The sequence below is a fragment of the Carettochelys insculpta genome, chromosome 6, assembly GCF_033958435.1.
Source record: "Carettochelys insculpta isolate YL-2023 chromosome 6, ASM3395843v1, whole genome shotgun sequence".
Classification (NCBI taxonomy): Eukaryota; Metazoa; Chordata; order Testudines; family Carettochelyidae; genus Carettochelys; species Carettochelys insculpta.
In genome coordinates this window covers 64514514-64530412 of record NC_134142.1, presented here as the reverse complement: position 1 = coordinate 64530412, position 15899 = coordinate 64514514, and the positions used below count along the sequence as shown (strand labels likewise).

Genomic DNA, 15899 nt, shown 5'->3' with positions numbered 1-15899 from the left:
TGAAGGGGTTTCAGTAAATCTTAACCGTTCTGTCCTCCATGGTGGGAGCATGGCTGCTTGAGTGTAATGCATTGCAGTAAGGGGGAAAATCTGTCAGGACTCTTTGCTTCCAGCTGGTGTACAGAAAAGTCAATGGAAAATTAGACAGTGGGAAGAAAAACAAAGAAAAGGCGGTGGGAGAGAGAGGGGAGCAATATTGTTTTTCCTTTCTGCTCTCCCACTCCCTAGTAAGGCTGAGAAAAGGTAGTGTGAATTAGCAGTTGCTAACAGGAAGCCTACAGCCAAGATTTACTGATGACATTTAAGAAGGAAAATAAAGAAACATCAGTAAGTCAAAACTTCACAGGAAGTGTGCAAATATTGATAGAACTCCCCAATGACTCCCCCCCGCCCTTATTTGTAGTTTTCTCTTGCCAGTTCTAAACCCTTCTCCTCCCTCCACTTTATCTGGCATGGATGGTTTGCATGGGTTGTATGTGTCAAGCTCTCTCTAAAATACAGTTAACTACCATTAAGGCAGTGGCAGCTGCTCTACTAGAGATACCAGCAATCTACACCACATCCATTTGCCCTAGCAGTCCACATGTGTGTACAGCCTATGCAAATTGCATCTGAAACGTTTAATCTGATATATATATGATTCCTGTTCTCCAACTATACTTTGAAACAGAGCAACAGGTCAACTGGCTTTCAAAATGGAACCAGGAGCCTGTTGAAGGACTCTATTTTCTTTCTCAGACAAAAGTGGACAAGGAAAAAGAAGCTGGAAAATAATCAATATCCAAAGACTGAAAAAAAAATTAAATATATAAAAAAGTAAATACATTTGAGTTTCTTCAGAAACACATGGGTAGGTATTCTGTTGGGTTTTGTGGGGGAACTCATTAATTTGCATACTATGCTGTCAAGCTGATCTTTTCTATAGTGTTTTTAGTCCCTAAGAAGTGATGTTGTCAGAGGAGGGAAGCCTTCAAATGCTCTTTTAATCAGTGCTTTTTTTGTGTTGGTATGTGCTGGTACCAAGTACCAGCACCTTGGCTGCCCCAGCAGTGGGATTGCCTGGGGGTGGAAAGCCGGCTGGGTATCAGCTCCTCTATTTTTACAAAAAAAGCACTGCTTCTATAATCATATCTAAATCCTCACCTGTAAAATTCCAACTACAAATGTCAAGTTGCCTTGCAGGAAATAACCATCAACAATTATCCCAAAGCAAAAACAGACGCCCACCTGGCCATCTATCACCTCACCAATAAACCAGGGCCCTGTAAGGGAGGAAACAAATTCAATAGCATTAGTAAATACAATGTAGAGATGACTTACTCCATCAAGCCAAAGCATGAGCTAACAGCAGGGGAGAGTAACTCCTGGCATGGGTGCCAAGAGTGGCCCGTGAACAGATTTTCATTGGCACGCAAGGCAGGAGTTCGGTGCTGCCCCTCCTCTGCCATGCAGCCAGCAGCTTGCTCAAAGCCATGCTGCCTGTGCATTAACAAAAGACCAGCTAATAATGTGAACCACCACCAAAATGGTAAAGCTCTGCCTCTTAATTTATTAAAGATGCCGTTGTAAGTAGGACTATTAGTAACCTTAAAAAGTCTCACCTGCACTTGGTACATAGAGGTCAAAAGATCAAATTTCAGCACTCTGCCTCCAAAAGGTTGCTGAGCCCTGAGCTAATGTTAGGAAAACTACTCATTTGTCTAGTGATCACTTAAGAACAAACATTTGGCTGCATCTAGATTCAGTCCGGCTGCCAGTAGCATGATGCAAATAAGGGCTGATGACACTGGAAATGACCGCTCATTTGCATATTAATGGCAGAAAGCAAGAAGTATAGACATGGGTCTGCTGGTAAAGACTCCCTTTGCTGACAGCCCCTTATGCCTGGAAAAAATCAGGCCTAATGGGCTGCTAACAAAGGTGGTTTTCGCCTGCAGAACCATGACCACATTGCTTGTCTTCTGCCACGAACATGCAAATGAGTGGCTATTTGCAATGTCATGAGCTCTCATTTGCATCATGCTGCTGGCAGCCGGACTGAATCTAGACACATCCAGCCTATGTATTGAGCCTGATAAACATTCCTGGGTGAAACTAACAAAGCATAGTGCATTATCAGCTGAGGCCATCTAAAATCCTGCAATGAAAATATTTTTGTTACATAAATCTCCTCTCTAACAATTCTGATACCACAGACAACATTTTGCTGCAGGTAGAAATGGCGTAACTATAGCAAGTATCATTGTGAAACAAAGACCTTTCACCAGGATTACAGTGTGTTTATGCACTTGTCTTTCACATCTTGATTTAAATCTGGCTTGGATTACAATGAAAGTGAGTTTGGCATACTCAGTTTAATGGACGTTTAAACGTGTTACAGAAGTCATCACATAATCTGGAACCATTTTCTTAGGGAGAGACCAGAGTATAAACAGTGTGTTTTGAGGTCAAAGCTGAGGTGCCTTGGTAAGCTATAATGAGAAAGTTGGACACACCATATACTCACAATTTAGCAAGCCAAATGCCTGCCTTTTATTTAAAAAAAAATAAATGAACATAACAAATTTATTTTAAATGTTTGCAGAATAAATTTGGCATGCAAAGTTGTGACAGTCTAAGTTTGGATCGCTGAACAAAAGTCTTTGGTTTTATTTTACTACAATTTTTAAAATTTACAACACAGCTTTGTAACTCCTCTATCTTTTTATTTTATATAGAAGCTAGAGATTTTATTGAGAAACCTCTGAACATCCCTGAACATTTTAAAAATTATCATTTACACCTCTAGTATTTTAAGCTACTTACCGATTGCTGTATATAAACTCAGTATCAGAACGGAGTAATAGAAGGTATTTGTTTTGCTCAAAACATGAAGTGAAAAGGAGGTCAGCATTACTAATCCTGGAGGTCCTGAATGAAGGAAACAATTCAGAAAAAAATTATTAATTCAGTGCATAAAGAATACATATCAGATTTGCCTGTTGAGAACAAACCTGTGTGTTGTTTATACAGAATGTATAAAATAAGAAAACTAAACTAGAAGAACAGACTGAGTAAATTTGGAGCATCAGTGCAAGACAATAAATGGGAAGCTTCTCGAAGAACATAAGAATGACTACTGTGAGTTGGGGGACCAATGATCCAGGTAGCCCAATATCCTGCCTGACAGCGGTCAATGCCAGATGCTTCCAAAGGAATGAAAAGAACAGGCAATTCTGAGTGAGCCATCTCCTGTTATCCAGTCCCAGCTTCTGACAGTTTGAGGTTTAGGAACACCAGGAGCTTGTTGTCGTTTCCCTGACCACCCTGGCGAATAGCTATTTGTAGAGCTATTCCACATAGATTTATCTAATTCTTTTTTGAATACAGCTACAGTTTTAGTCTGTACAGTATTCCCTGGCAATGAACTCCATAGGTTAACTATATGTTGTGTGAAGAAACTCTTCCTTTTCTTTTATATCTGCAGCTTGTTAATATAATCAGGTAATCCCTAATTCTTTGTTATGAGAAGGGGAAAACAACACTTCCCCGATCATTTTCTCCACACCACCCATGATGTTATACGTCTCTCTCACATCCTCCTTTAAGCATCTCTTTTCCAAGATGAACAGTCCCACCCTTTTAAATCTCTTTTTATGGACCATTCAAATAATTTTTGTTGTCCTTCTCTGTACTTTTTCCAATTCTAACACACACACACACACACACACACACACACACAGAGGGGGTGGGGGGGAGAGAGAGAGAGAGAGAGAATGAGTGTCCTGTGGGAAATGAAAAAGCCAGTTCACATTTGTCAAAACTTTATGCATAATACACAGGAATCACTTCAATACTAAACTGCAGCCACTTTTGCTCTGGAACATGGCCTGGTGGCTAACAGCTCACACAAATGCTGCACTGTAACGGAAGATACAAAGGGCAGAAAAACAATGCATCCAATTGAAACAGCAATGGGAGTTTAATTAGGTGTAATGGAACTATGCCAGAATGGAATCGGGCCAGGACTTTTGGGCCATGTTCATAGTAGGCCAGATTCCATCATGTTACTGTGAGGACAAACAAACCTTATAAATCCAGCAGAAAATTATGCTTGGATTTGCAGTACAGTGCCACTCTGAAAAGTGACTGTGGGGTCTCCTCTTTATGCCTCTCCAGGATTCCAGATCAAATGCATTGATGTAAAGAGATAACGAGAAGTCCTGCTACTCCAAGATAGGCCCAAAAAAGCCAGTAACAGAACACCACTGGTCATTACCTGCAGCTCCCAACTCGAACCACTGCAACGCATTATTAAAGACCTACAACCGATCCTTAATCAGGATGCTACACTGGAGAAGGCCTGAGGTGACAGGCCTATTTTCACCTACAGACAACCTCCCAACCTTATAAGGATTCTCACCAACAACCACAGTCTATACCACAGGAACAGCAATCCTGGAACTTTTCCTTGCAACAAGGCCCATTGCCAACTTTGTCCACATATCTATTCTGGAGATGCCATGACTGGAGCTAACCAGGTTATTCACAAAATCACGGGCACATTCTCACATTCCTCAGCTAACATCATATAAGCCATCATGTGCCAACAATGCCCAGATGCTTTGTATATTGGACAGACTTCAAACTCTCTTAGACAAAGAATTAATGGCCACAAAACAGACATGAAAACACTCCTGATTCACAAACCTGTCAACACTTTAATGGAGTGGGCCATTCTGTTAATGACCTGAAAGTCTTTGTTTTACTTAAGAGGAATTTTCACAGCAGTTTGGTAAGAGAGGCTGCTGAACTTTCTTTTATATTCAAATTCGACACATTAATACGTGGTTTGAACCAGGATGGCAATTTTCTAGCTCATTTTAGGGGCTCTTTTACATACTTTGCTTTATCTAATTCTTGACTCCCTCTGTCCCACTTCTGCCCCTCTGCTCTCTGATTTGCTCACCTTGATAATATTTTTCTGATTTGTCAACCTTGATTACTATTTTCAGTTTTCTGTGCCTTAAATATTGAGTCTGTTCTGGTATGGCTATGGTCTAAAGAAGTGGGTCTGTCCCATGAAAGCTCATCACCTAATAAATTACTTTGTTAGTCTTTAAAGTGCTACTGGACTGCTTTTTGTTTTGACACATACATACAGTGAGAGAGAGAGAGATGGAGCAACCAAAACTGCATGTAGTGTTCAAGGTGTGGGGATACCATGGATTTATATAGTGACATTATGATATTTTTCTTTTCTATTATCTCTCCTTTCCCTAATGGGTCCTACATTCTGTTTGCTTTTTTGACTGCCCCTTTATATTAAGTAGATGTTTTCAGAAAACTATCAAAAATGACTCCAAGATCTCTTTCCTGAATGATACCAACTAACTTCAATTCCATCATTTTGTATGTATAATTGAAATTATTTATTTCCAATGTACATTATTTGCCACGTATCAAACACTGAATGCCACCTGTCAGTTTGTTACTTAGTCACCATATTTTCTGAAATCTGTTTGTGATTGTATGCGGTTTGTATTGGATTTAATTATCTTGAGTAATTTTGTATCCTCTGCAAATCTTACTACCTCACTGTTAGCATGTTTTTGCAGATCACTTATGAGTATGTTGAGGAGCACATGCCCCAGTACAGATCCCAGCCAAACCCTCTATTGTAACAATGGACCATTTATTCATATCCTTTGTTTCTTGTCATTTAACTCAATTAAAAGAGGTTTTTCCCTTTTATCCTATTAGTGCTTAGATTGCTTAGGAGTCTTTGATCAGAGGTCTTGTCAGAGACTACATCTATGCTATGAGATAAATTCAGATTTAAGGCATTTAGTTTTATATTACCACATGACTGTCTTCACTGTAAATACCATTAGCTTGATATAGGGAGCATTAATTTCGATATCACAATATTGTTGGTACCTGCTGGGTATAGCATCAAGCTCGAATTCAAAAGTTTGATTAAAGGCCAGTGTGAAAGCGCAACATCTTAAAATCAAATTCATTATCCTCCAGAGATGTCCCGTATGTAACTCACAACAACCCTCAGTGTTCCACTCTGGCTGAAGCTCTCCAGATGAACAGCCATTAGGTAACAGGAAGACTGTGAATTTCAAATTGGGACCAGGAAGCATGTGTCTGTGGGGTCATGTTTGTACAAGAGCCTGAGAAATGTCTTTCTTCCTTTGCTATTAGCGCTGCGAGCTCATCTACCCTGCAAGGAGTTTGTGGTTCTGACTCTACACTTGGTATTACTTTCTGCGCTGACTGGTGCCAGCCGCTGCCCCGCAGCACCATATGGCAACAAGGCTGTTGTGCGGGTCATGCTTGCATAAGAGGCTGAGAAACTTCTCGGTGGTTCACATGTGTGCGCAAATCCCCACTCACTCCCCCACAGGCACCATGCAGTCAGGGTCTTTCCCATGCTCAGCCACATAACATGGGTAGCCCCCGACCCAATAAAAGGACGCGTCTGCTGTTTGGTGCTGACCAAGCTGCCAGGCAGCACCATGTCCTGGCTTGTGCACAGTTAGGGCTTTAAGGGCAGGAAAGATTTTTGGTGGCTTGCTGCTGCTGGGGGGAAGTCTCCCCCAGTGGCTAAGATATTCGGGTGGGACTACTTCAACTGGTCCCCCACCAAAAATATTTTTGGGGCCTTTCTGCCGCCAGGTGGAAGTCTCCTCCAGTGGCTAAGATATGCGGGCAGACTACTTCAACTGGCTCCCCCCACTGAAATCACCCCACATCCCTACCAATGGACCAGTGGGGCTTGCTGCCACCAGGGGGAAGTCTCCCGCAGCGGCTAAGATATTCAGGGGACTACTTCAACTTTTCAACTGGCTCTGCAGCCACAGACCACAGTTCCTAACCCTGCCAAAAATATTTTTGGGGGCTTACGGCCCATTGCAGACACCTGCTGCTTTGATATTTCTGTTATAAAATCTTTTTCCTAACATTTCCTATCTGTCTTCATGCTTTGACCCCCCAAAACCACAGGATGGAGGGCCACTTGACATTCCTGTTTCTGTTAGAAGTTCAGTATATGAGATTTCACTGCCATCCCCTGTGTTGGCAATATCTGTGTAGTGAAGAGGGAAGACAAAGATCTTTTTTCCTAGACTTTTGTATCCTCTTTCTTCTAACTTTGCAGTGGATGGAGGGACAATTGAGAATACAGTCTGCCCCTGTGTTATTTTCAGGGATTGGATGCAATCTCAGGGGCTGGGAGCGGGGAGGACACTCAGTGGATGGCCAGCTGAGAACACAGCCTGTGCATGGAAGCCACATAGTGAACAGGGAAACCAAATACCCTCCCCTCAGAAAATCTCTTTTTTCAAAAATTTTACTATCATCTCTTCCTTCAAACTTTTCGGGGTCCCTGTATTATTTTCAGGGATCAGATGCAATCATGGTAGGGGGGACACTCAGTGGATGGCCAGTTGAGAATTCAGCTACAGAAGAAAGACATTTCTGTTAACTTTGCCATGTCGGTGGACGCCCTACTTTTTCTTCCTTTCGATGGGTTAAAAATGGACGTTTGCTTAACATGGGAGGGGAATGAGGAAAATGCAATGTGGGTAGATGATGTTAAAGACCAGTGATCATATCCACAATGCTATGGGGATGAGGGAACTGTGGGATAGGTTCCCACAATGCACTCCTGCAACAGTCGATGTTTGCCAATTGAGCGTGGCAGCAAGAAGTCGACTTTGTGAGGTGCACATGGGAGGTCAGGATGGTCAAAATCAAATTTATAAATTCCAGAGTTACAAAATCGATATTTTAAAAATTCGATTTTCTTGTAGTGTAGACGCGGCTTAAAATTTTCTGAAAGTCTAAGTACTATATATCAGGTGCATTGTTCTTTTTCATATGCTTCTTGACCCAACTCAAAGAATTCTAATGGATTGGTGGGACATGATTTCCCTTTATAAAAGCCATATTGACTCTTCCTCAAAAACGTACTGCATTCATCTTTGTGTCTGCAAATTTCGTCCTTTTTTAGTTTCAGCCATTTGCATCATACTGAAGTTATTTTCACTGACTTGTAATTACCAGAGTTGCCTCTGAACCTTCTTTAACAAAATTGGCATTATATTAGCTTTCCATAGTCCAAAGTGGACTAGGCCATATTTTGTTTGACGATCAGAGGTTCTCTAAACTCTCTTGGAAACAAAATAGCAACTTCAGGGGACTGAATCAAGCTGAGAGGCACTACATGAAAAGCTAGCGCGATAAACAGTAGTGTAATTATTAGTGGTTTTTTGCTGTCTTTATGGCACAGGATAAATTATTGAATAAAAAGGTGGAAAAAGGTTAAAAGCCTCTTAAAAATACAGACAAAACACTGGCTCTTACCTTTGAGAACTGGCTTTCTGAGGTATCTGAAAACAAGAAGCAAGGTGATCTGAAAGAGAACTGTCAGCCCAAAGAGCGCTCGAGCCTACAAAAAAAAACAAACAAACAGATAACCAATTATTCCAATGTATCAAAACTTTAAATAGTGGCTAACTGTTAAATACAGCTGCAGGAAAGCCAATGCAGTAAGAAAAATAAATTGATTAATTAAAACAGGTATTCTGAGATTCATGGTGCCATTCATTTTTAATAGTAACAATGAGACTTCAGAAACAGGGGAGCTTGAGAAAAATCAGTAAATTTAAGGCTAGTTCTGGTTTCTGTGAGAAATACTTTAAATAGCATAAAAACACTGTAGTAATACATTTATAATAATTTTCAAATTAGTACAACAGTTGTAATAACTAGCAATAATTAATTTCCGCATCAAAGCAAAACAGAAGATGAATTTTGCAATTTGTTTCATTGGGCACACACACATCTTGCTTTCAGTGTGATGGGTTTCACCAATAAACACAAACATAAAAATTAAAATATATTTGACACAGGAAGACACTTTCAAATTACTATGCTTAGGAAATCTCCAGTTTTCTTTTAAGTGATTAGGGTGGAACATCAGAGTTCTACATTTAGAGAACAAAGCCAGATTTTTTAAAAAGTCACAGTGCAAACTAAAGCTTCCTTCATATAACTTCTGTCATGTAACACATATTAATAAAGGAAGGCCTCACCATTCACAGGGGTTACATTCCAGAGAAAGTCCTGAATAGTGAATACCAGGAGATGGGGGGAGGGGAAGGTATTTGCAATACAGAAACACCACATTATTTGCAAAGAACATTTTGTCGTCTGCTGTTTAACAGTCATTAAGCAAGTTTAACTTAAAACCAGTACAATAACAGCCAAACTGGAACACAAAGGTAATCCAATAAACTTCAACCTTAATCATCCAAAACAATTCTTTGAACTCCCTGCCTAGGAATCTTAATGTTCCTCTGGGAGGGGAGGCTTAAAAGGGGTGGATTCCCAAAGGAACACTGTGATGGGAAGCTGTTTAGTCTTATTAGTGAAGCCCTTTAAAATTTCCTGGTATGGCAGCATTGCAGCAACACTGTCCCTTATGTTTTGTGCTTATTGAAAAAAATATAGTGCACTGGAGACTCCTTAATGCCATCCAGTCTAGCTCCTGAGGCTGCAGCGCGACCACATGTCAGTTTATCCAGTAATTCCACTCTCTGTCTTAATGTCATCACCTTTTTTCCCTTCTTAGGCTATTGACCACTGCATCACTTACTTTTCTTTTTGGTGCCATAATTAAGGCCGTGTGTTCCATTAGCAGTCTTAATGTGGTTGTGAGGGAGCACTGAGAAAGCGTGAGAATGTTAAATCGTGCTTGGGTTGGTGTGGATTAGGGCAGCACAGTTCGGTGCACCGCGATGTAGCAAAACGCAAATAAATGAAACCCCGAACCCATGGATGGCGAGGCCTTCCTGTACACATTGAGAGAGTCTATCCTCCTGTTTATGCTAGTACTTGTCCTGTGTAAGGGTGAAATCATGTATTTGTTGAAGTCAACAGGATTTTCTGCTTTAATAGATGCAAGATTTCATCATTTGTGTTTGGCTTTGCTGGAGTCCAGAACAACATAAGCAATATAAAAGTTCTTCCTATCACCCTGCTAGTGCATCTCTGTAACAATCTATTTTCACTACTCTTCTTTACATTTGGTTTGGGCTTTACTCTTCTGAAAGCCTGACTTCACAACTTAATTTTTATACAATACGCCTACAAAATACATATAAAATATATGCACAAAACATACAAGTGTTCAAAATGGACAGTTATAGATGCATATATGAGGGGTTTTTGCATGTGTAATCAGAGCACATTTATCTCTGATTGGTGCAACTTGGGAACTGAAGTCTGAAAATATCTATCAAGTTTCTTTTATGGCCCTGTCACTGTAATATCTGACCAACTAAAACATTAAATAATTTATTTTCAATATGAGGTAGGAAAATGGCTCCAAACATATCTAGAGAAAGAAAGCAGATACGATAGCTATTTTGACTTAAAGCACTCACCAGGATGTAGTGGTCAGTAAGAAGAATGAAAGATGACAAGAAGCCAAAACTGAGGGAGAGGTTTTCATTCACAGCAAATGTATGGCCTCGAGTGCTGCTTTTCCCAGTGACATCCTGGGTGGGAATAAAACAGAGAATTAATCAGATGCCAGTTGTGCCAAACAAGTGTCTTTCAAGCCACTTTCCAGACTAATGCAAAATTTCAGGTTAAGGCTCCTGGCTAGGATTGCTAACTTCCCTGGAAAGATCAAATTATTATGTAGGTAGACTGACAGATTCCTGTGCTAAATACCTATTATTGCACAGATATATTCTTCTGAGGTGAATTATGATAATGTAATGTTGTGTTGCAAGTAAATGTTTGGACCTAACTTTATAACCAGGAAGTGTTGCAGGAGAAAGGGACCCTTTCAGAGACTTAGTAAATGGTAGAAGGGGGGGCTACCTTCTTTTTTTTTTTGTATTCTCAATTCTGGAGACCCTTTCATCTGAAACAAGACTTGGATCTGTGCCATGTTCTAGTTTTTATAGTTTCTTCAACTAACTGTAATTGATGCTCTCCTATTAGTCAGGTTATGGTAATGCATTTTCCTGCCACTACTGCTACCACATTTATTCAACATAATTCTCTGATTTTTGTTTGTATATTTGTAGCAGGCAACCTGTATACCAGGAAGCAATAAATAAGATATTTATCAAATTGTTGGATATATTTAATGTGTTTTATAGCATTATCTTATTTGACCTTTCAGAAAAAGAGGACACCCCTGAGAGGGAGTCTATCAGTATCTACCAGCTCATACTGTATCAATGTACTATACATACTATAATACATTACTACAACGTGAGTTGGTAGATGCCGACACACTCCCTCTCAGGGGTGTCCTCTTTTTTTTATATGGTGACCATAGATAACAAGGATTTAAATTTTGAGCAGTCTCAAAAAATTGTTAGTACTAATAATCAGACATATTAGAAAAAATTGTGATTATTCACATTCTCTCCAGCTAAATAGTCAGAGTTAAAACTTGACCCTTCTGCTCCTCCACTGGGACATTGGCTTTTTAGAGTATTCAGATATTGGATGTGTTAGTGATGTATGACTGGAGGGAATCATTTTTATATAGCATCATCCTATTAAAATGATGGTAAATGCATATATTTGCATATTGAGACAGTCCCATCCATGTCTTAGGGGGGGACTAAAACACCCTTGCAGTGGACACCTCATGAGAGATGGCAACCAACTGCTGGAGGCCCCATGATGGAATGAGTAGTGGCCCACAGAACCACAATGCGGCATTGTAAGAGCCGAGCATTGTAACAGGCTTTTCTCCCTTCATTTGAGAAGTACTGAGTTTGAAATGTTACTGTTTTCTTTGTAACAAAAAGTAAAAGGCTAAGAACAAGCTAGGTTGTTTAACAGTACAGCAAAGATTAACAGTACAGCAAGTTGACTACAGAAACCTATTGCTGTCCTTTATCTGGTTTTGTTACAAAGCGAGAAAGTTACATATATGGATGAGTTCACTTATCATTAACATTTCAGAATTTTACATATGACTCCCTTAAAGAAAGGAGGGAGTTTTCTGCCTTACAGAAATATTGCCTGGTAAGGCTTGGCATGGTGAGACAGAAATTGACTCAACAGTATTGATTTGTATGCATAAATGTATACAAAGATGGATGTTTGCTCAGGTTCTATTAGCATTTCTCAAAGTCACATTACTAAGCTACAGCTGCCAAAAGGAGAACTGTTCCTCAAAATGCTATATTCCAACTATGTCATGTTAATAAAGATTTGGTGCTCTGTGAAGTAAAAAATGTGTCAGCCTCTGACAATTTTCTTAGATCAATTTCAAACAAAGTTTACTACAACTTCATCTCAAAGGCTCTTCAGATTTGGATCCTTGTCTTTATAGGCAAGGAAATGCCTCTGAACTGTCTAAAATTTTGCTTGTAAGATAATCATAACAACATATTTCTTGTCCAAGTTAGAGTGCCTTGCTTTTGAAGTTATCTTAAAATGGCACCTGTTATTAGAAAAACCTTGTTCACCAGTGATCTGCTCTCCTCTACTATCTGACATCAATACATTTTCTGTCTGAAGTTTGAATCCTTTTGTATATACCCTTAGATAAAGTCCTAATGTTAGGGATTCAGACTTTTTCACTGAATAAATCCTTCATTTCTGCTGCCTGGCAGACAAAACTGGAACATACGAACATTTATTTAAATTAAATCATCCCTACTTACACGATGCAGTTGGTTGGCAGTGTAGGCATTACAGCAGCAGTTAGACAGCTGTATGCTAAAGGCCACAAGGCCCATGAGGTAGGGCTGGAACTGCTGCCAGCCCCAAGGGGGTCCAGGGTTGGTGTCAGGGCTGCTGGCTGGCCTAGTAGGCTTCAGGTCCAGTCTTCTGCATGTCTGCCTTGCCACATAGCCAGGTTCAGGGCCAGGGCTCTCACTGTGCTTTGCACCACTAGGTTTTGGTGCCTGCCACCCACCTCTGCAACCCAGGGCTCAACCGCTGGTCCCACTACAGGTCTCTGGGTAGGAGGCACTGTGATTCTCAGTCTGTGGCCCAATGATAAATAGGTTGAGAACCACTTCATGATAGGTTAAGATAATGAAAGCCAGTAGACAGCTCACCTGGACCATTACATCTATGTAATGAAGCCCTTCACTGTAGTTTTGAGGATTCCACTTCAGTACATAGAGAGGACCAGACACATGATGAGCATCTCCCAAATGAACACCATCAATATTGACCCTCACGGAGGTGATGAAAGAAGGAGAGAAGACCAAAATCCTAAATAGTAAAAATAAACACGTTCATCACGAGATTTGCAGGTTTAGCAGCAGGTTATGCTCCCTAATATCTGAAAAGTTCAAAAGGGAAAAGCTGAAGGGTATGGTGGGCAGTCCTTGAGATGTCAGATTCATGATGTAATTTACAAAAGAGGTGGTCCACCCTGCTTATCTATAATACCCCAATCATCCTTATCAACTTTCTGGGAGCCAGGAATGAAAAGAAAAGTTGCAGCCCTCTCCCAAAAAGTGGGAGCAGTTTAAGGAAGAGTTTTTCTATCTAGAGAAAAGATAATCTGCCTTTGCCAAGGTCAGATGGTGCAACACTAGACTAGAATTGTTTAAGAAAGGAACTTAGGACCCTAACAGGAACAGATTTATCTAGAGCAGACGAAAGCAAGAGAGATCCAATTATGCCAAACATTTCATACTGCAATCTACAGACACTGGCATCCATGCACATGCACACACTTGCATAGAGATTTTCCTAATATTTATCAATCTTTTTAAAGTATTTTTATATTTTGCCAAGCAGTTGTGTAATAATTTGGTTCACTTAGCTGAATTTTATGAGAAACATTCATATCCAAGTGAAGCAATTATAACTGTTTTCCCGTCAGTACTTTTTCCATTTCAATTAAAGTGTAGCAGTTTGCTTTATCCCCCATATGGCAATTTTGTACCCTCAAATCTTTCCAGGTTTTTTTCTTTTCTGAGAGGGCTATAGAGACAGTGGAATGAGGTTGACTCAAATGAAGTAGGATATCATGCACATATGGTGAAATATAGATGTGTGTTCTACCAGTTAAAATATGAAGTACTGCTGGGATGATACTGAGTTAGTTGGATGAGTTAATTGGATTTAATCTATTTTTAAAAATAAAGAACCATATTCAAAATGTTAGTGCTTTTAAAAAGGAAACCTCATTTCACCCTATCCAAGTTACTAGAGTCTAAACTTCAGATAGCTCTTGTTAACATTTTTTGTTTTGCCTATGAATACTGACTACAATTACTTCCTCCTACAAAGCCTGTTTAATCACAGAACACTAGAACTGGAAGGGACCGCAAGAGGTCATTGAGTCCAGTCCTCTGCCCTCACAGCAGGACCAACCACCCTCTAGATCATTCTTGATAGATGTCTGTCTAACCTGCTCTTAAATATTTCCAGTGAGGGAGATTCCACAACCTCTCTCGGCAATTTATTCCAGTGTTTAGCCACCCTGACAATTAGGAAGTTTTTCCTAATGTACAACCTAAACCTCCCTTTCTGCAGTAAGCCCACTGCTGCTTGTCGTATTCTCAGAGGCCAAGGAGAACAATTTTTTCCCTCCTTCTTGTAACCCTCTTTTAGGTACTTGAAAACCACTATCATGTCCCCTCTAAGTCTTCTCTTTTCTAAACTAAACAAGCCCAGTTCTTTGAGTCTTCCCTCAGAGCTCATGTTCTCTAGACCTTTAGTCATTCTTGTTGCTCTTCTCTGGACCTTCTCCAATTTCTCCACATCTTTCTTGAAATGCGGTGCCCAAAACTGGGCACAATACTCCAATTGAGGCCTAATAAGCACTGAGTAGAGTGGAAGAATAACTTCCCCTTGTCTTGCTTTCAACAATTCTGTTAATAAATCCCAGAATCATGTTTGCTTGTGGTCCACTATGACTCCTAAATCCCCTTCCACAACACTCCTTCCTAGACAGTCGCTTCCCATTTTGTATCTATGAAGCTGATAGTTCCTTCCTAAGTGGAGTACTTTGCATTTGTCCTTATTAAACTTCATCCTGTTTACCTCAGACCATTTTTCCAGATTGTCCAGATAAAATTGAATTCTGACCCTATCCTCCAAAGCAGTTGGAACCCCAACCCAGCCTGGTACTCTCTATGCCCATATCTAAATTGTTGATGAAGATATTGAACAGAACTGGTCCCAAAACAGATCTTTGCAGAACCCCACTTGTTATGCCCTTCCCGTATGATTGTGAACCATTAATAACTACTCTCCGAGAACACTTATCCAGCCAGTTATGCAGTCACCTTATAGTAGCTCCATCTAAGTTGTATTTGCCTAGTTAATTGATAAGAAGATCATGCGAGACTATATCAAATGCCTTACTAAAGTCTCGGGATCTCCCTTATCCACCAGACTTGTTATCTTGTCAAAGAGTGTTATCAGATTGGTCTGGCATGATTTTTTCTTCACAAATCCATGTTGGCTGTTACCCATCACCTTATTTCTTCCAGATGTTTGCAGATTAATTCCATAATTACTTGTTCCGTTATCTTTCCTGGCACAGAAGTTAAACTGACTGGTCTGTAGTTTCCTGGGTTGTTCTTTTTTCCCCTTTTGTAGATGGGTACTATATTTGCCCTTTTCCAGTTTTCTGGAATCTCTCCGGACTTCCAAAACTTTTCAAAGATGATAATTAAAGTTTCCAATACATCCTTTATCAGCTCACGTATTCTAGGATGCATTTCGTCAGGCCCTAGTGACTTGCAGATATCTAATTTTTTTAAGTATTTTTAACTTGTTCTTTTTTTATTTTATCTTCTAAACCTACCCCCTTCCCACTAGCACTCACCATGTTAGGCATTTCTGCATGAGACTTCTTGATGAAAACCAAAACAAAGAAGTTATTAAGCACCTCTGCC

General features: G+C 40.0%; 1 protein-coding gene across 5 annotated transcripts in view; it reads right to left on the bottom strand.

Moving 5' to 3' along the window:
- TMEM62 (transmembrane protein 62) overlaps window positions 1-15899 on the bottom strand; it is a 56802-nt gene that overhangs the window by 5304 nt on the left and 35599 nt on the right. For 4 of the 5 annotated variants that reach the window (XM_074997090.1, XM_074997085.1, XM_074997088.1 and 1 more), the window contains 5 exons: window positions 13095-13254; window positions 10440-10553; window positions 8356-8440; window positions 2806-2910; window positions 1144-1262 (listed from right to left, as the gene is read on the bottom strand). In XM_074997090.1, coding sequence (XP_074853191.1) covers window positions 1144-1262; window positions 2806-2910; window positions 8356-8440; window positions 10440-10553; window positions 13095-13254 — 583 coding nt within the window. The remainder of the gene's footprint in view (window positions 1-1143; window positions 1263-2805; window positions 2911-8355; window positions 8441-10439; window positions 10554-13094; window positions 13255-15899) is intronic. The other variant, XM_074997086.1, reaches the window with a different exon arrangement.